The following is a 21,645-nucleotide window of genomic DNA, read 5'->3' as shown; positions in this document are numbered from 1 at the left end:
AGTTCTAACCCCAGGCTCCCCAACTGCATGGGAGTTGCTTCAGGTGGTAAAGCAGGTCTGAAGTTGTCTATCCTTCTCTCCTCCTCTCTGTCTTCCCCATCTCTTTTGATTTCTCTCTGTCCTCTCCAACAACAGCAATGGCAATAATAACAACAACAAGGACATCAAAGAGGGGGAAAATGGCCTCCAGGAGCAATGGATTCATAGTGCAGGTACCAAGCCCTAGTGATAACATTGGAGACAAATATATATATATATATATGCATCAGGCTGAGGAGATATGATAATGGTTATGCAAAAGATTCTCACCCCTGAGACTCTGAGGTCCCAGGTTAAATCCCCAGCATGACCATAAGCCAGAGCTGAACAGTGCTCTTGTCTCTCTAATGAAATAAAGAGCATATTTTAAAAAGAAATATGTGCGTTGTTTATTAAGAAAGTAAGAAAACAAGAATAAAGTGCATTCCTGGAGAGCTTTAGGAGCAGCCCTCTCAAAGAGTAAAAAAATACTGAGGTTTGAAGTTTCCTGATTTTTGTGTTCTCCATGGTCTCCCCCCACCTCATCATTCACAATGTACCTATCCATAGCTGTGCTGGCTAGCTTAGTCCTTTGTGATTCACTAAGCCAACTTAGATGAAGGTGAGTGGCACTGCTGCCTATGTATGGTGGGTCACAGCTTTGATGTCTGCCACAGATTATCAGTTGGGTGCTTACCATTGTAGGCTCAGTTGTTCCTATTTTTTTTTTGATCGCCAGGGCTTCACCACTCTAGGCTGATGATTTCAGAGAGAAAAAGTGAGACAGTTCATAGAGATAAAGAGTGGGAAACACACTGTGGCACTGAAGCTTCCTCCCCCTCGTGCAGTGGGGGCTGGGCTTGAAACTGGGTTGTGTGCATGGCAAAGCAGGTGCACTATTCAGGTGAACTATTTTACAATCCTCCTTCTATTTTCTATTACTCTAACACTGTTATACTAATATATATAACATACCATAGCACACTCTTTTTATATAACGTACTCACAACATACATAACCCAGCAAAACCGATCTTACCTGGGAGAGTGGTCAAGGTACAGGGCCTGAAGTCACTGTCTCACATGTGCAAGACAGAGGGATTTTTAAAGAAGAAAAGAGTATATGTATGTGAGCATGCAAGAACAGAGGTCCAAGTGAGCCTCCTAAATGACTTCTTCCAGGTGATTACTGCTAGACATATTATAAGGATTTAAGAGATTTAAGCAAGGTGGTCCCCAGTTGACAGCGTGGTGGAGATAGTTGTTTTTTTTTTTCTGGTCTCCAGGGTTATTGCTGGGGCTCGGTGCCTGCACTACTTATTCACTGCTCCTGGAGTCTATTTCTTCCCCTTTGTTGCCCTTGTTATGGTTATTATTGTTGTTGTTATAGATGCCATTGTTGTTGGATAGGACAGAGAGAAATGGAGAGGGGAGGGGAAGACAGAGAGGGGGAGAGAAAGAGAGACACCTGCAGACCTGCTTCATTGCTTATGAAGTGACTCCTCTGCAGGTGGGGAGCTGGGGGCTTGAATCGGGATCCTTATGCTGGTCCTTGCACTTTGTCATGTACGCTTAACCCACTGCATTGCCGCCTGAAATCATGATGCTGAAATCAAATTTATTTGTTTTTAGTTTTATTTTTTTTCACCACTGCCATCACCAGAGGTCTGTGTTCCCAATCCCACCCCCATATAATCCCACCCCACTATAATCCCACCCCCATATAATCCCACCCCATATAATCCCACCCCCATATAATAATCCCACCCCCATATAATAATCCCACCCCCATATAATCCCACCCCACTATAATTCTCTCACAGTTTTAGACATAGGTTGACTTTTTTTTTTCACATTTGTATTCTCAATTCTCTATATTCTGCTTATGAGTGAAACCAGATCAAAATGTCTTGATTTGAGACCCTAAAGCTCATCTATTATATTCTTATCTTTAGGTTCCTGATTATTAAACAATTTGTTCTGCTTTATATATTAATTCTTTTTTAGCCACCAAGTCACAGATGCTACCATGACACCAACCTGACTTCCCTGGGGCAGACAGCCTCACCAATGTATCCTGGAACCCCACCTCCCCAAAGCCCTCCTCCTCTAGGAAAAGATAGAAACAGGTTGGGAGTATGGTCATCATTAAATCAGTTTAAGAAAAAAAGAATGTTGATGTTATCTTAAACTTAGGCCCTATAACAGGACCTTAAAGGAAGCAGAAGAGATATCTGGGATGTGCTTTGAATAGATGTTCCTTCCTAACTCACATGGACTGTAGTTGGCTAGGGGACAGGAAGGTGGTGCAATTAGTCTGAGCCGAGGAAAGAAAAGTGGTCATTTATATTTGTAGGATTGACAGGAAATATGAACCCTTCTTGCTTTTTCTGCATTGACTATTTGAATTTCTCAGATACTGTTGATTCTTCCTGGTTTAATAGAAGCAAAGACAAGGGTCCTTTGCTGAAATGAAATGTTAACAAGATAAATATATTATCAGCCTCTGTTCAAAGATAAAGATTAGGATAAACTTTCAGGACTGGCTAAAAAGTAATGAGAAACATTTCTATTATACTTACCCATTTTGACATGACTTCATTGAAATATCTATCTTGGCACTCTTGGCAAATTCATATATTTATTGTTTTGGCACTGAAATTGCACAGTTGCTACTGTGGCCAGTCCAAACCAGAGATGCCTCCTTGAATCACTAGGGTCACACTCAATGATCAAATGACATCTCTGCCTGTGACCTGACTATTGAAAAATCAGCAATATTATAGTAGCCAAGGCCAAATGACAAATGACAGCTGTCATTATACATAAGATGAGCTTGAGAATTCGGGTTTGGGAGAAGTTACAAGTCCCTCCTGTATGACTGGAACTAATTGATGAGTATCTGGGTATCTCCCAGGAAGAAGGGCTGAGCTTAAGTCCTAGTGCTACAGATTGGTGATTATGTGACTATGAACAAGTTATGCAACCTTTTTGTGTCTCTAGTATTCCTTCTACAAAATGAAGACAACAATTAACGGTGCTATATACATAAAAGATTGTCAGCACCAAGATAGGCAAAGCATGCAAAGTGCTCAGTGCATAGTACGCTCAGCAAAATAACAGTTGCTCAGGGTCTCTCCTCTCCCCTTCTCCTAATAAGAACTTAGCTCTAGAGAAAAAGCCACTCCTTCAACAATTGAATAGTTTGTATAATAGAACTGATAAATTTTCTGATCAGTCCAGGAAAAGGAGCAGGATGTTTTGGGGCAAAGGGGCAAGGATGGGAGGGTGAGTGGGTGTTTGTATTCACACAGGTGAGTATGCCATAAGGCTCCACATAGCAGGTAGACTGAGTACCAAGGGCAGTCAATTGGTTCTTCAAGCCCCAGGTAACCCTGACCCACAGCAAAGAGCTACACAGCAATTAGCTATTGTTTTTTATTTACTCCAGTACATTTAGAGATGAATTCAGCAGTCTAAGTCCCCCTGGCACTCAGCTCACTGATTCCATTTCTTCTGTCTTCTGGGCATCTAATAAGAGCAGGGCTTTCTGCTCAGTTCCATGTCCTACCTGGCTGGGGTTTTTTGTTGGCAAGTTAGGAAGGCATCTTCAGGACCTCAGTCTTCAGGACTTCTCTTTCCATTTGGGAAGGAGGGACATAGGCAGTAATAAAAATCAGAATACTATCCTCCAGTCAAGAAATCAGAAAACAGAACTAGAGAAGAACAAGGGGGAAAAATTGAATGAAAGGAAGAAGGTAATAGAAAGTATCGGATGACAGAGGACCTAGTGGGGTTTGTATTGTTATATGGGAAACTGGGGAATTTTATGCATGTACAAACTATTGTATTTACTGTTGAATGTAAAACATTAATTCTCCAATAAAGAAATTTTAAAAAAAGAAGAAAAAAAGAAAAAAAAAGAAAGTACCATTGGAGACTTATGGCCAAATATCTTCCCCCAACACACACACACCTCTAGTGGGGAGAATTAATGATGTGAAAGGCAGGGCTGGGAAGATAGCATAATGGTTATAGAAAAAAGATTTTCATGCTTGAGGTTCCAAGGTCCCAGGTTCAATTCTCAGCACTACTATAAACCAAAGTTGAGCAGTGCTCTGGTATGAAAAAAAAAAAAAAAAGTCCTCAGCCCAGGAGGAAAGGCTATAACTGTTTGCTGGTACTGAGCCTGAAGTTTGTAGCAACAGAGAGCTGTCTTTCATGGGTAACTACTCAGAACTCTGCTTAGTACCTGAGTCCAAGGAGTCAGAAGGCTGACAGGTCATACAGGCTCTGAAGATCAAAAGATATGTTTCCTTGAACTTCTTTATTTTGCAAGCATATATGATGGGGTTCATCATGGAATTAGCATGAGACAGCAGAATGCCCAAGAACTGCACAGCTGGTGGTACCTCAACGTCAAAGTAGAGAACACAGTTGGTGATGGAGAGAGGCAGCCAGGACAAAGCAAACAAGAATAGAACCAGGAACAGAGACTTGGCAGTCTTGAACTCCCTTCCATAAAATGCACCTGTCTCTTTGGTGTTAGAGAAATTCTGACTGAGTCTATTCCGGATGATATAAAATATGTCTAGGTAGATGGCACACATGACAACCAGGGGGATGAAAATCCATGTGAAGAAGCTGAAGAACACCATGTAGTCCATCCTCACAACAGAACGGAATTGGCAGATAAGGACACTGTTATTCCTGTTGGGTCCTGAGGTCAGTTTCATGTTCCATCCAAACATGGGAGTCAGTCCCACCAAGAGTGATATCAGCCAGCAAAGGCCCAGGGCTAGCCAGATTCTTTTCTGAGTAGTGACCCTCCTGTACCTGTGTGAGCAGAAGAGAATCAGTGAGTGTGAAGCAGGAATTGCTGAAAGGTGGGAGCGATGGAGAGATTAGCTATTATTTTTTAAGTTATTTATTTACTTAGTCACTCATTCATGTTGGATAGAAACAGAGAGAAGTTTAGAGGAAAGGGGATGATAAGGAGAGAGAGAGAGACACCTGCAGGACTGCTTTATCATTCATGAAGCTTCCACTTTGTAGGTGAAACCCAAGGATTTGAACCAGGTCTTTGCACAATATAATGTGTGCAATCAGTCAGGTACACCAACATGCAGCCCCTGAGCATTGGTATTCTTTGGTAATTTGGGTTCAACTGTACCGGATCTGGAGACAACAATCAGAGAACTTCTTTGGGAACCTTTCTAAAGAAGTATGATCTAGAATGATAAAGAACATGTCAAAAGGAGTTATCTTGCTTGCTTCAATTCTAGCCCAAGAAGTTTTAGACTCCTGGAAGGTAATAGTTGTCTAAGTCTCCTACAATTGCCTTTCTGGGGAGAAATGACCCTTTCAACACAAATCTACCTGCTGTGCTCTGCACCCTACTGTTTTTCTGTTATATCGGTACCCATAAATTAGACAGTACCTCTCTCACACTTCCCCCTCCATCTCTGCCTGCCCTTGTTCTCTATTTGTATTTCTCTACTTGGTATCTGAGTGAAATGAGCTTGTGGAGATGTCAAGATTGTGAACTCATCCTATGGTCTTTAAAGATTCCTTCAACAAGAATCTCCATCTTTCCTTAAACCATCCTTCCTGACAATAGCCTATACAGACTACAGGAAAGAAGCTGTTGTCAAGTGTCAGCTATGTTCCCAGTAGACTTCCTCTTAGTTGAGTCTCACAACAAACTGTAAATTTTTTGTAATCTCCATTTCATTCATGGAAATAGTGAAAATCATAGTAATTATAGCTACCCTATAGTTACAGCTACACACTGTGTATCAAGCATTTTCAAAAGAAGTTTATATAAGTTAGCTCTTTTAATCTTATGAAGGTACAATATGATCTCCCATTTTATTATTTCTTTGAGATATTTACTGTTTTTTAAACTATTTATTTATTTATTTTTAATAGAGACAGAAATTGAGAGGGCAGAGGGAAAGAGAGACACCTGCAACAGTGCTTCACTACTCATGAAGATTTTCCCCCCTGCAGGTGGAGACCAGACTAGGGGCTTGAACCCAATTCCTTGAACATTGTAACATATGCTTTCTACTAGGAGTACCACTACCCAGCCCCCAAGTTAAATAACTTGGAAAAGGTTCAAATGTGGGATCTCAAATTGAAAAGAGATAGATTTGGTAGACCTGGAGGTAAGGTAGTGACTGCAGCATTGGACTCTCAAGTATGAGTTCCTTGAGTTAGATCCCAACATCACATGTGCTAGAGATGCTTTCGTCTCTCTCTCTCTCTCTCTCTCTCTTTCCCTCTCTTTCTCTGTGCTTAATAAATATGTCTTAAAAATAAAATAATCGGACTTTTCTTAAAGAGTCACATCTGAGTTTAGAGCATATTAACCACATTAATAATGACTGTGGCAAAGAAAGCTAAAAAACTTGTCCATAATCAGAAATCATGACCTGGGCTTTGAACTCAGGCTTATTTGTCACTCCCTCAGTGTTCTCTTTCCTCCCCAAAAGCAGAGATTAGACACATGAAACAAACACATATCAGGATGCCTGGAGAATTCAATTTCTCCATCTGACAATCTGTTTTTTCCACGTGGCCACATTAAAAATCGTTCCTATTTTCTGCAGTGGAAGACTATTTTTGGTCCCCTCTTTAAAGGAAGCAAAGGTAAAATAACTTTACAATCACCTACATTTGCAGAGAGCAGCACCACTAGTTTGCTTTCCCTTTGCCTCTGTTTCTTGTTTTATCTATTCAGTTTCTTTCAGTTTGAAAAACTCAAGATTTTTTTTCTTCATTAAGGATACATCAAGCCTTTTATTATCTTTAGCTCTTTTGGAGGACAAAGCATATGCCCTCCCCCCCTCCATCAGTAGGGAGGGACTGGAGCATTCCTGTGTCTTTGAGTTTCCAGCTTTCATTGCTAAACTCACACTTACCTCACAGTGAGCTTGACCCGCAGGTACCGGTCCACAGCAATAGCCAGCAAGGACATGATTGAGGCATGGGTGAAGATCAGCAGCAAGCAGGTCATGAGAAGGCAGTTATAAAAGTGGATGGTCATGCCCAGGCTGATGACCACAGCCAAAGGCATAACCAGCACCCCAACAGCAATGTCAGCCAGGGCAAGAGAAACAATAAAATAGAAAGTGGTGGTCTGCAGGCTGGGGTTCATCTTGACCACACAGATGACCAACACGTTACCCACAATGGCACAGAACCCGATGAGGATCTCCATGCTGATGTAGGTGATGCTGGTCAGCGACAGGGTGGTGCTGTTGATGGGCATCTTGTTTCCCCTGAGGAACCTCCCAGGTAACTGATGCACCAGCTGGATCCTTGTGGACCAGTGAGTCTAGCTCTTGCCTGACATCTTGCCAGAGGTCAAGATGCAGCACCAATAGTCTAAAGCTCCACCACTTCTGCTCTTTTCTGTGTTGATGTTCTTATGAAAACGCTGTCTTAGAAAGAGTCCCTCACAGGTCACTCACTCTCAAGTCCTTTTTCAGATTGCACATGTCCAGCTCCCAGCAGCCAGGAGGACAGTTCTGTATGAGCTGATTGTGAAAGTGCTGCTCCTTTTAGTTCCTCCAGGCAGATGTGCTCAAAGCTTCTGCCTTCCCCTGCTCCTCCACCACTACTCAGACTCCATCAAGATAAGAGGTGCTCTTCAGGGGGCGTTTCAGGAAGTGAGATGGGTCAAGAGGAAGCACAGAGCCAGGAACACTCAACAAGAAGATGGAAAAAAACAGAAGAGGCCTGTGAGTGGCATGGAAAAGGATACAAATTTGTTCACTTAGGAAACGCATGACAGTGTAGTAACCTTGGGTAGAGAGGAACTGCGAATTTGAACTGGATAGTATTCTGGCTTTCTGTTTACATAGCAGAAAGGCCCTACAATAAAAAGACAAATTAGGGATGAAAGGGAATTAGAAAGAAATTTTGATGGCAGTGCTCAACCTTAGGCTAAATTTAGTATTTTCATCACATGCTATCACCAAATGTTCAGGCCCCACCCCTATCCTTATATTGAGATTTGACCCCAAGGGCACTGTTATTTAGAGGTGGGGCCTGTGGGAGGAGTTAGAGCCATTATAAAAGACACCCAGCAAGCTCCCTTGTCTCTTCCATCCTATGAAGACACTATGGTGACAGTAAATGTGTCAGCAGCTTGACCCTGAACTTTTAGTGTCCAGAGAACTGAAAGATACATTTCTGTAATTTTTTTCTTTTTTTAAAATCTTAATATTTTTTATCTTTATGTTCTTTTTTTAAAATTTATTTATAAAAAGCAAGTACTGACAAAACCATAAGATAAGAGGGGTACAACACCACACAATTCCCACCACCAGAACTCCGTATCCCATTCCTACATTTCTGTAGTTTTAAGTCACCCATTTAAAAGCAAGAGATTCCAAGTTCATTCCCGGGCATCTAGTACATTGTGCTAGATAGAGCAGCCAGAATGGACCAGAGCAGTGCTTCACAGCAAGTACTGAGAATCTGGTCAAGAGTTAACCCTTCGCTGGACACTGGAAGCCAGCCTTTCACCAAAAGGTTCAGATAAAGCTTTCCACTCAGAAAAGCAATATGGCTCTGATTTCCAATAAGTATCATATCAGCAGACCATCACCTTTTCCTTTTTCTTTTTTTTTTAAATTAGTGATTTATTATTGGTTTATAAAATTACAAGATAATAAGGTACAATTCTATCGCATTTTCACTGTAAGAGTTCTGTGTCCCCATTTTCTCCACTGGAAACTGCAATGGTTCTTCAAAGGTCACAGATATGGGTTGACTATTATTTTTATAATGACCTCTCCCCCTCCCCATATGTATATTTTTCCCCATTTTTCCTATGATCCTGACTTCTCTCCTTTCTTTTTTATAAAAATTTTATTAGTGATTTAATAATGCAAGATTGTAAGATAAGAGGGGTACAATTCCATACAATTCCCACCACAAGAGTTTCATATGCCCTCCCCTCCACTGGAGGGGTCACTATTCTTTATCCCTCTGGGAGTATGGATCAAAGATCTTTATGAAATACAGAAGGTGGGAGGTCTGGCTTTTGTAGTTGCTTCTCCAGTGGACATGGGCATTGACAGGTAGATCCATACCCCCTACTGGGGTTATTTTTCCCAACTGGGGTAGGGCTCTGTTGAATTGGGGTTCCAGGACACATTGGTGATTCTCTTCCTTTCTAAGTCACACACCTATTACTACTTCCAAATGCCTTTCCTTTTTTCTCTTTTCTCTCTGTGTCCTGATGGAATTGGGTTTCAGAGCCCTCTAGTCATCTTGCTCTAGCATTTCTTCCCCTCTGGGAGTATGGACCAAATTTTTTTTTTAAAAAATAAATCTTTTCTATTTTTTTCCCTTTTGTTGCCCATATTGTTTATCATCATTGTTGTTGTTATTATTGTTGTTGCTGTCATTGTTAGATAGGACAGAAAGAAATTGAAAGAGAAGGAGAAAACTTGCTGGTCCCAGTTCTGGGCACCAGTTGCTGGTCTAGCTTCACGGGTGGGAGACAGACAACCAGGGACTCATAGCTGAGCTGGGAAGCAGCATCTCGTTTATTAATCAGATACATCGCCTTTTATGCATCTCTTCACCAGAAGCGGTAGGGGAAAGGAAATGACTAGGAGAGGGGGCGGAGCAAAAAAGACATCATGAACAGAACATAGAAAGTTCCCATCTAACCAGTGGGGATTAAACCAATACCCTGCAGGCAGGGCAGGGCCCAGGTAAAACAGTGATTATGTAAATAGACTATAATGTCAAGCAATGCAACAGAATGGGTCTTAGAAGCAGAATTTAGAAGCATACCAACAAAGACTGAGAGGGGGCAAGAAAGATAAGACACCTGCAGACCTGCTTCACTGACCCCTGTGGGTAATGAGTCTGGGGCTCGAACTGGGATCCTTGCACTTGATGCCATGTGTGCTTAAACCGCTGTGCCACCACCCAGCTCCCAGGACCAAAATTCTCTATGGGTTGCAGAAGGTGAGAGTTCTGACTTCTATAATTGCTTCTCCACTAGACATGGGCATTGGCAGGTCAATTGATACTCCCAGCCTGTTCTAGCTTTCCCTAGTGGGGTAGGGCTCTGGAGAGTTGAGGTTCTGGAACACGTTAGTGAAGTCATCTGCCCAGGGAATTCAGAATGGAATAATAGTAGCATCTGTAACTTAGTGTCTGAAAGGTGGTTAAGATATGAAGCAGGACAAAATGTTTAATAAACAGGAACCAGGAAGTAGGAGTAGAGCAGGTGAAAATAAAGATTTTTAGAGTGGTAAGAAGCTAGAAAGTCTATTTTGGGTTTGTTACTAGAGGTCCATGACTTCAGTAATTTTTGCTTAAGCTTGATAGTTAGCATAGGTGGACTAAAAATACTGTCTGGGTGGTCCACCTGCACGTTAACTGTTGAGCTCAGGCAAAAATTAGTAAAGTCTTGAGCCCCTTGGAATATACCTAAAATAGGTCTACTAGCTTCTCCCAAAATGGACACCCCCAAATCTCAGCTGCTATATTCTTGCCTTTAGGTTCCTGACTATTAAACAAGTTGTTCTACTTTATATCTTAATGCTATTCAGCCACCAAGTTGCAGATGCTACCATGACACCAGTATGACTTCCCTGAGCAGACAACCTCACCAATGAGTCCTGGAACCCCACCTCTCCAGAGCCCTACCTTACTAGGGAAAGATAGAAACAGGCTGGGAGTAAGGATTGACCTACCAATGTCCATGTCTAGCAGTGGGTCCATGCTCCAAGAGGGATAAAGAATAGAAAATATTCCAATGGGGAGGGTGGGATACAGAAATCTGGATGGTGGGAATTGTGTGGAATTATACCCCTATTATCCTATGGTCTTATCAATATTTCCATTTTATAAATAAAATTTTAAAATATTGTCTGGAAGATGTAGTCAGAATTGAGAACAGAACTAGAAAGTTGGGTTAGAGCAGAGAGTAGTTTCCAAACCCGAAGAGAAAATATAAATACAATTAACTGTTTATCACATCAATCTGACCCAGGGCCCATGTATATTCATTTTTAGCACAGGAACCTATGAAACTCTGTGTCCCTGTCAGTCTGAGCTTGCAGTCCATGGTCACAGCTGGGAACATTCTAGGCTGTACTCACTTCAGGACCAGTCTTCCTAGAGTGGCAGAGTAGGCTGACCCAGCTTTCCTTTGGAAAGTGGAGCAGTCTCTACCATTGCTACTGTAGAGTGAGGGCAAGGTCCTTGAGAGGCCCTCAAAAGGGCTTATGATGATGTTCCTGATGGAAATGACCAGTGATGGTGGTGGAGAGAGAGAGGTCTATTAGAGGTCTGGGCCCATCAAATCCCATTGCCCTTTTTCAGGAGTCCCCCAGAACCCCACATCTTACACACCCACAGACCAGCAACCAGCCTGTGTCAAATTTAGTTGAGGAGCAGGACCATAAAATGACTGGCTGTGAATAAAGGAGGGAGCAGGTCCCATGTACATATAGTTACATGACCTAGCCCCTAGCTTTGGACCTCAGGCCCCACTCCCACCACAGGAACAGATGGCAACCAGACCAGTATTAGTCAAACCCTTTCCCTGAAAGTGCCTTTTAAAAATTTATTTATTTATTTAATAAAGGAGACATTAACAAAACCATAGAATAAGAGGGGTACAATTCCGCACAATTCCCATAACCCAATCTCCACCTTTTTGAGCTCAACTTCTAAAAATCAGACACTTAACTTCTATGTAATACGTAACTATTCTTTGGGATCCACTGAGCTCAGGTGCTTCTCAGTACCACCCAAGACAGCAGGATGGAATAGTTGGGCCTCAGTGCACATGGTGGATGTAAGGGTTTATAATATTTGCTTTAAATCCAATCTCTGGACAGCCAAAAATACAACTCAAGTATATATGAAAGTTGTTTTGGTGTTTTTTTTTTTTTTTAAACTAACACATTTCACTGGGACACAGAACTTGACAGGGTCTTCTCTAGATTTTCTGTTTTTATTTTTATTTTTTATTGCATTTTTTATTTTTAAGAATTCTTTTCTAACAGTTTATTTATTTTGGATAAAGACAGAATTTGTAGGAGCCAGGCAGTGGCATACCCGGTTAAGTGCACATGTGCAAGGAACTGGTTCAAGTCCCCACTTCCCACTAGTAGCAAGGATGCTTCACAAACAATGAAACATGTCTGCAGGTGTTTACCTTTCTCCCTTTTTCTTTCTTTCTTTCTTTCTTTCTTTCTTTCTTTCTTTCTTTCTTTCTTTCTTTCTTCCTTTCTTTCTCTCTCTCTCTTTCTTTCTTCCTTCCTTCTATTTATTTATTTATTCCCTTTTGTTGCCCTTGCTGTTTTATTGTTGTCATCATTGTTAGGACAGAGAGAAATGGAGAGAGGAGAGGAAGACAGAGGGGGGAGAGAAAAATAGACACCTGCAGACCTGCTTCACCGCTTATGAAGCAACTCCCCTGAAGGTGGGGAGCTGGGAGCTGGAACCAGGATCCTCACACCGGTCCTTGTGCTTTGCACCACCTGTGCTTAACCCACTGCTCTACCGTCCAACTCTCCCTTTCTCCTTTTCAATCTTCCCTTTCTGTCTCAATTTTTCTCCTATGAAATAAAACAGGAGGAAAAGAAAGGAAAAGATGGATGCCAGGAGTGGTGGCTTCATAGTGCCTGCACTGAGCCCCAGCAATAATCCTGGAGGCAAAAAAGAAAAAAAAATTATAGTAGACAGAGCTATAGATGGGGGGAGAATGAGAGAGAGACAGACAGACAGACAGAGAGAGAGAGATCTAGAGCACTATTTCACTGCTTGTGAAGCTCCCCCACCCCCACCCCTGCAAGAGGGGACTGGGAGCTTGAACCTGGGTCCATGCACACTGTACTGTATTGAGCTCAACCAAGTATATCACTGCTTAGCCCCAGCTGTTCTGTTTCTTCATTTATTAATTCCCTAATTTGGTCTGAGACAGTCTGAAGCCCTTGTGCACTCCTGCTAGGCTTGCTGCATCTCTTGAGCCAAAGCCCCACACTTCCAGGGTGGTCCTTCCCTGAAGGGTATGCAGATACCTCTCCAACCTCCAACTTGGCTTTTTATAAATGTTTCTGTTGCCACTGCTTGCTTTATCTCTTCTTCAGAAAAGGAAGCCACAGTGTGATTTCGAGGAGGTTGCATGCTAAGGAAATGAGTTTTTTCCACTGTGAATTATTAAAGCTTGGTAGCACAGAGTAAGAAGCACACTCTTCCTGTACCAGCCCTGCCTCTTGGTCATTCTCTGACTCTGCTGCAGGGACAAGTGCTACTGCCTAGATGTGATGTTGGCACAGTTCCAGAGGCTTTCCTAGAGGGCCTAACAGCCCTGTGCCAAGCCTTGTAGCCCAGCCTGAGATGGCTAAGGATAAAGTACATGGCCTGTTACTGTACAGAGCACAGATGTTTGAGGGCTGGTCAGACAATGGGAAACCCCCTCCTGTGCTATTTTGTCCTAGATTCATTTGTATTTCTTTCTTTCATGAGGGAGAGAAGGCAAAGTGTTGTCTGGCACATGTGGTGGCAGGGATCAAACCTGGGCCTTGTGAATGCAACTTCTTTGCCCTGTTACTGAGCCACTAGCCCAGGCACAGGTTTCTGTCTTTAGAAAGAAAAATATGTTGTCCCTGTGTGGATGCAGAGTGGGTGGAGGCCAGCGAAAAGGCCTGGGAGATTAATGCAGCCACTGGATGTGGGCCATACCCTCAGGATTGGACTTGTCAGCTAGAACTGGCTGGTCTATCTTTTTAGACTCCTACTCTTTCATCCTCTAGTGTCCTCATGAATCTTCTTAGAGTGAACCCATTTTAGATGGGTTAGAGAGGTAAGAGATCAGCTTGTCTTCCACCAGTCTATAGCATCAGCCTTCCCAAATGTTCAAGTAGCCTTTTTCCAAGTTATCCAAAACAAAGCTTTTCAATACATGTTAGCTTGGCATGTGGGGTTAAGGTCAACTGAGACCCTATGGGCCTTAGAAGGAAATGATTGTGAAATCGTAAGGAGTTAAGATTAGTGACCATTTCATGTGGCTCACTTCCTAACAAAGCCCCCCAAACCTAGATAGAGAAAAGGTCCCATGAGATAGGGCAAATGTAGATATACACATGTATCCAAAAATTAGGACAAAATATATACCTGAAAACAAAAATGCACAATAGTTTGCAGTGAGTCAATAAATGAAGCAAGCAAGTAGAAAGACCTAAAAAGACACCATACAGTTCATAATGAAATAGTGTCTACTTAGACCTAGATACCCTTCTCAGCTACTTCCTATTACACTTCCCTCAGTCACTCCAAAGCTAACCTTATCAAAGTAAGGACTACAAAAGCTGAATAAGGGCAAGAGACTGGAATAATTTAATGATGACTCTTTAGTCACTATCAGGCCACCCCATCATCTGGGACCCTAGTCTGGGAGTCCTGGGATTCCCACACAGAACCCTCTCTCCATTGTCACTGGTCATCTCCATCAGGAACAACACAAGAGACCCCTTTATGGACCCCCATAGGAACTTGCCCCCAGTGTGGATCAACAATGGTAGAGAATGTTCCATTCTCCGAAGGGATAACATACTCTATCTACCACCTGAGGAAGATGGGTCCTGAAGTTAGGGCAGATTAGAACGTTCCTACTCATGACCACAGAATGTGGGCTCAGACCTACAGGGATGCAGAGGTTATATAGGCTCCTGTGTTGAATATGAGCCCCAGATCAAATCAGTGGGGTTTACAGTCAACAATATTTATACACTTTCCCCATATTTGGGAGCTACTCTCTTTCCTGATCCACCTTTCTAGCCCTTTTACCAGCCATGATATCATCTCACCAGACAGTAACTTGTGTCCACCTGCGTATCAGATGTCAGGCTCAGGAAAAAACTAGTATAGTCATGGGCCCTTGGGAATATACCTAAAATAGACCTACTAGCTATTTCCAAAACAGAAACCCCAAATCTTCATCTGCTATATTCCAGCCTTTGGGTTCATGATTAGTCAACTTTTTTTTTTAATTTTTTAAAAATTTTATTTATTTATTCCCTTTTGTTGCCCTTGTTATTTTATTGTTGTAGTTATTATTGTCGCCATTGTTGGATAGGACAGAGAGAAATGGAGAGAGCAGGGGAAGACAGAGAGGGGGAGAGAAAGATAGACACCTGCAGACCTGCTTCACCACCTGTGAAGGGACTCCCCTGCAGGTGGGGAGCCGGGGTTGGAACCGGGATCCTTATGCCGGTCCTTGTGCTTTGCGCCACCTGCGGTTAACCCGCTGCACTACAGCCCAACTCCTGATTAGTCAACAATTTTTTTGGCTTTATATGTTAACTCTTCTTTCAGCTACCAGGTTCCAGATGCTACCATGATGCCAACTGGACTTCCCTGAGCAGACGACCCCACCAATGTGTCCTGAAGCCCTGCTTCCCCAGAGCTCTGCCCCACTAGGCAAAGAGAGAGACAAGTTCGGAGTATGGATCAGCCTGCTAATGCCCATGTTCAGTGGGGAAGCAATTACAGAAGCCAGGCTTTCCATCTTCTGCAATCCATAGTGACTCTAGGTCCATACTCCCAAGGGGTTAAACAATAGGAAAGCTATCAGGGGAGAAGATGGGATATAGAGTTTTGGGGGTGGGGATTGTGTGGAATTATACCTCTCTTATCCTATGGTCTTGTCAGTGTTTACATTTTATAACTAAAACTAACTATCCCCATCAAGATCCCAAGCACATTTTTTAGGAGAATAGAAAAAATGCTACAAATGTTTATCTGGAACCAGAAAAGACCTAGAATTGCCAAAAAAATATTGAGAAAAAAGAACAGAACTGGAGGCATCACACTCCAGATTTCAAACTGTATTATAGGGCCATTGTCATCAAAACTGCTTGGTACTGGAACATGAATAGACACACTGACCAGTGGAATAGAATTGAGAGCCCAGAAGTGAGGCCCCACACCTATGGACATCTAATCTTTGACAAAGATTATTAAATGGGGAAATCAGAGTCTCTTCAACAAATGGTGTTGGAAACAATGGGTTGAAACATGCAGAAGAGAGAGGTTCCCGGAAGATAGCGGATTGAGAAGCTGCTAGTGCTTGAGCTCTGACCACATCTTCTGGAAACAGTAGGATTTTCTGCCTTTAGTAGGCCAGTCAATAAGGTGTCCTAGCGGCGACACCAAGGAAGTGATTATAACTTAATTTGGGTTAAGAAATAGAGTAGAAAAAAAGGGGGAAAATATTTTTTTCCTTTTAATTATAAAGTACACCTCCTCCCTCACCCCACCCCCCCATAACCAGTCCCTGGGGACCAGCTCCTAGCAGGCTCCCCTGCTGAGCCTCTTTCTTTCTTTACCAAATTCCTGTCCCACCAGGGAGTATCATTCATTCTAAGTCTATACCCTTCTGAGACCTCTGGCCTTTTTTTTCTTTCTAAGTAGCCAACCCACCCCTCACCCCACATAGCTAATTAAATAATTAAAAATAAATAAATAAATCTTTCCTTTCACCGCTCTTTTATGACTGTTCTTTTTCTTATCTTTTTTATCTCTTTTTTTTCTTTTTCTCATTCTTGTCATCCTTTCTTCCTTAATCCTACAGCTTCCAAAGCCACAGGCCCCATTCCCCACACCACCAAACAGTGTGCTATTCTGAATTCACTGATACACATTTGGGAATTATTTTGGGGAAGAATTCTAACTCAGTGTGGACTCTCACTGCGAGTGTCTCTGCTCAACTTCCCTTCCTCCTTTAGCCACCCCTAGAATATACAGTGGATAGTAGATTTGCATAGCTGTCTATTTCAGCCATCCTTGTCTAGTCCTGAGGGTTTTTTTCTTTTCACTGCTGTTTAATTACAGCTCTTTTTCTTATCTTTTCCCTTTTCTCTCACTTGTCTCTTTTTTCTTTTTCTTTCTTTCTTTCTTTTTTTTTATCTTGTCATACACTCCTTCCTTCCTTCTTCTTTGCCTTTCTGAATTTGTGAATTATTTTGGGGAAGAAATCTGACTCAGAGTGGACTCTCTATGTGTGTATCTCTGCTCTAGTCCCCTTCCCCCTTTTGTTACCCCTAGAATATACAGTGGATAGTAAATTTGCATAACTGTCTATTCTTGCTATCCCTTCTTTCTATTCTCTTTCTTCTTCACTGGGATTTGGTCACTATTTTTTCATGGACTGGAGAAATTGTTAGGCTAACTGGTAGTGATTAAACTGCTTCAATACTTGCTTCAGTTGCTACTGTAATTCCTGAGGTTGGTGAGTGCAATTGTCATAAAGGTATTTAGTACAGTGTTGCTTGTACTCAAGACACAACAACTGAGGAACAACAGAGCATAAAAAAAGAAACACATAAATAAAAAAAAATGGGTAGATCAAAAACAAATAAAACTGCTACTCCAATGAATGAAGACAAGAGCCCAGAAGAAACTACAAATCAGCCAGAAGTAACCATAGATAAGAAAAGTATGCAAGCAATAATAAACTTATTAATCACAGAAATGAAAACAACATTGGAGGAAAGGAATGGCAGTATTAGGGAAACAACAGTTGAGACCCCCAAGGAAAATACTGATTATCTTGAGGCAATTAGAGAACTGAAAGCTGAAATAGCTGTAATGAAGAAAGAAGCTGAGGCAAGGGAAAGCAGACTAACAGAAGCAGAAAACAGAATTAGTCAGACAGCGGATGAGTTAGAGAAAATGAAGAAAGAGGTGAAAGAGCTTAAAAAGAGATTGAGAGACACTGAAAACAACAACAGAGACATATGGGATGATCTCAAAAGAAGTAACATTGGCCTGTCAGAGGAAGAAAGAGAGGAAGGGGAAGCAAACATTCTAGAGGAAATAATAGAGGAAAACTTCTCAGACCTGAATAACAGAAAGCACATCAAGATTCAAGAGGCCCAGAGAGTACCAAACAGAATCAACCCAGACCTGAAGACACCAAGACACATCATAGTCACAATGAGAAGAAGTAAGGATAAAGAAAGGATCCTAAAGGCTGCAAGAGAGAAACAAAAAGTCACATACAAGGGAAAACCCATAAGATTATCTGCAGATGACTGGGAGTATGGACCAACCAGTCAACGCCCATGTTCAGCGGGGAAGCAATTACAGAAGCCAGACCTTCTACCTTCTGCAACCCTCAATGACCCTGGGTCCATGCTCCCAGAGGGATAGAGAATGGGAAAGCTATAAGGGGAGGGGGTGGGATATGGAGATTGGGTGGTGGGAATTGTGTGGAGTTGTACCCCTCTTACCCTATGGTTTTGTTAATTAATCCTTTCTTAAATAAAAAAAATTAAAAAAAAAGATTATCTGCAGATTTCTCCACTCAAACTCTAAAAGACAGAAGAGAATGGCAAGATATCTATCGAGCCACGAATGAAAAAGGGTTTCAACCAAGGATAATATATCCTGCTAGACTTTCATTCAAACTAGATGGAGGGATCAAAATCTTCTTAGACAAACAACAGTTAAAGGAGGCAACCATCAAGAAACCAGCCCTGAAAGAGGTTCTAAAAGACCTCTTATAAACAAGAACATCACTATAATACTGGCAATATATCAGAGCAAACAAAAAAAAATTTTTTTGAACAATGGCACTACAATACATTAAATCCATAATATCAATAAATGTCAATGGCTTAAACTAACCCATCAAAAGGCCCAGAGTGGGGGGGATGGATCAGAAAACATAACCCAACCATATGCTGCTTGCAAGAATCCCATCTGTCACAACAAGATAAACACAGACTTAAAGAATGGAAAGGATGGAAAACTATCATACAGGCTAACGGACCACAAAAAAGGGCAGGAACAGCCATTCTAATCTCAGACACGATAGATTTTAAATTAAATAAAGTAATAAAAGATAGGCAAGGACATTACATAATGATTAGAGGATCAATCAGCCAAGAAGACTTAACAATCATTAACATCTATGCACCCAATGAGGGACCATCCAAATACATCAAGCACTTACTGAAAGAATTTCAAAAATACATCAATATTAATACAATAATAGTGGGAGACTTCAATACCTCACTCTCACACTTAGACAGATCAACAAAGCAGAGAACCAACAAAGATACAAGAGAATTGAATGAAGAGATTGACAGACTAGACCTCTTGGACATTTTCAGAGTCCTTCACCCCCAAAAACTGGAATACACCTTCTTTTCAAATCCACATAACACATACTCAAGGATAGACCACATGTTAGGTCACAAAGACAACATCAATAAATTCAAAAACATTAAAATGGTCCCAAGTATCTTCTCAGACCACATTGGAGTAAAACTAACATTTAACAACAAACAGAAAATTATTAAAAGTCACAGAATTTGGAAACTAAACAACATACTCCTTAAGAACCACTTGGTCAGAGATTCACTCAAGCAGGAAATTCAAATGTCCTGGAAACAAATGAAAATGAAGACACAACCTATCAAAATATTTGGGACACAGCTAAAGCAGTACTGACAGGGAAACTTATAGCCATACAATCACATATTAAACACGAAGAAGAAGCTCAAATGAACGACCTTACTGCACACCTCAAGTACTTAGAGGAAGAGGAACAAAGGAACCCTAAAGCATCCAGAAGGACAGAAATCACTAAAGTTAGAGCAGAAATAAACAACATCAAAAATAAAAGAACCATACAAAAGATCAATGAAGCCAAATGTTGGTTCTTTGAAAGATTAAACAAAATTGACAAACCCCTAGCCAGACTTACCAAACAAAAAAGAGAGAAGACTCAAATTGATAGAATTGTAAACGATGCAGGAGATATCACAACTGACACCACAGAAATCCAGAGAAATCCAGAGAATCCTGCGAAACTTCTATAAAGAACTATATGCCACCAAGCTAGAGAATCTGGAAGAAATGGAACAATTCCTAGAAACCTATGCACTTCCAAAACTGAACCAAGAAGAACTACAAAATCTAAATTCACCAATCACAGACAAAGAAATTGAAACAGTTATTAAGAACCTCCCCAACAAAAAAAGTCCTGGACCAGATGGCTTCACAAATGAATTCTACAAAATTTTCAGGAAACAGTTAGTACCCATACTTCTTAAGCTTTTCCATAAGATTGAAGAAACAGGAATACTCCCTTCCACCATCTATGAAGCCAACATCACCCTGATACCAAAAGCTGATAGGGACACAACAAAAAAGATTTTACTGTTTCAGCAAAATCAATCAAATACCTAGGAATAAAGTTGACCAAAGAAATGAAAGACTTATATACTGAAAACTATGAGTCACTACTCAAACAAATAGAAACTGATACCAAGAAATGGAAAGATATCCCATGCTCATGGATTGGAAGAATAAATATCATCAAAATGAATATTCTCCCCAGAGCCATATACAAATTTAATGCAATACCCATCAAAGTTCCACCAAGCTTATTTAAGAGAATAGAACAAACACTACAATCATTTATATGGAACCAGAAATCACCTAGAATTGCCAAGACCATCTTAAGGAAAAGAAACAGAAATGGAGGCATCACACTCCCAGACCTTAAACTATATTATAAAGCCATCATCATCAAAAGAGCATGGTACTGGAACAAAAATAGGCACACAGACCATTGGAACAGAATTGAAAGCAAAGAAATAAATTGCCACACCTATGGACATCTAATCTTTGATAAGGGGGCCCAAAGGATTAAATGGAAAAAGGAGGCTCTCTTCAATAAATGGTGCTGGGAAAACTGGGTTGCAACATGCAGAAGAATGAAATTGAACCACTTTATCTCACCAGAAACAAAAATCAACTCCAAATGGATCAAAGACCTAGATGTCAGACCAGAAACAATCAAATACTTAGAGGAAAACATCAGTAAAACAGTTTCCCACCTACACCTCAAGGACATCTTTGATGAATCAAATCCAATTGCAAGGAAGACCAAAGCAGAAACAAACCAATGGGTCTACATCAAATTGAAAAGCTTCTGCACATCCAAAGAAACTATTAAACAAACAAAGAGACCCCTCACAGAATGGGGGAAGATCTTCACATGCCATACATCAGACAAGAAACTAATGACCAAAATATATAAAGAGCTCAGCAAAGTTAGCACCAGAAAAGCAAATAACCCCATCCAAAAATGGGCAGAGATATGAACAAAACATTCACCTCAGAGGAGATACAAAAGGCTAACAAACATATGAAAAACTGCTCTAGGTCACTGATTGTCAGAGAAATGCAAATTAAGACAACACTAAGATACCACTTCACTCCTGTAAGAATGGCATACATCAAAAAGGACAGCAGCAACAAATGCTGGAGAGGCTCTGGGGACAGAGGAACCCTCTTACATTGCTGGTGGCAATGTAAATTGGTACAGCCTCTGTGGAGAGCAGTCTGAAAACTCTCAGAAGGCTAGGCATGGACCTTCCATATGATCCAGTAATTCCTCTCCTGGGGTTATACCCCAAGGACTCCATAACACCCAACCAAAAAGAGGTGTGTACTCCTATGTTCATAGCAGCACAATTCATAATAGCTAAAACCTGGAAGCAACCCTGGTGCCCAACAACAGATGAGTGGCTGAGAAAGCTGTGGTATATATACACAATGGAAT

General features: G+C 41.3%; 2 protein-coding genes across 2 annotated transcripts in view; one reads left to right on the top strand and one right to left on the bottom strand.

The window, feature by feature from the left end:
- The window catches only part of C11H1orf162 (chromosome 11 C1orf162 homolog), a 255,672-nt gene that overhangs the window by 40,898 nt on the left and 193,129 nt on the right, over positions 1–21,645 (top strand). The gene's annotated exons all lie outside the window — the stretch shown is intronic.
- On the bottom strand, positions 3,442–7,778 carry ADORA3 (adenosine A3 receptor). The gene is made up of 2 exons (XM_007526934.3): positions 6,944–7,778; positions 3,442–4,853 (listed from the first exon to the last, which is right to left on the bottom strand). Exons 1-2 carry the CDS (start codon positions 7,291–7,293, stop codon positions 4,247–4,249), a joined length of 957 nt encoding a protein of 318 aa, XP_007526996.1. The 5' UTR covers positions 7,294–7,778; the 3' UTR covers positions 3,442–4,246.

The sequence above is a fragment of the Erinaceus europaeus genome, chromosome 11, assembly GCF_950295315.1.
Source record: "Erinaceus europaeus chromosome 11, mEriEur2.1, whole genome shotgun sequence".
NCBI lineage: Eukaryota > Metazoa > Chordata > Mammalia > Eulipotyphla > Erinaceidae > Erinaceus > Erinaceus europaeus.
Note: the sequence above shows the minus strand (reverse complement) of the source record. Positions and strands in the feature narration are given on the sequence as shown.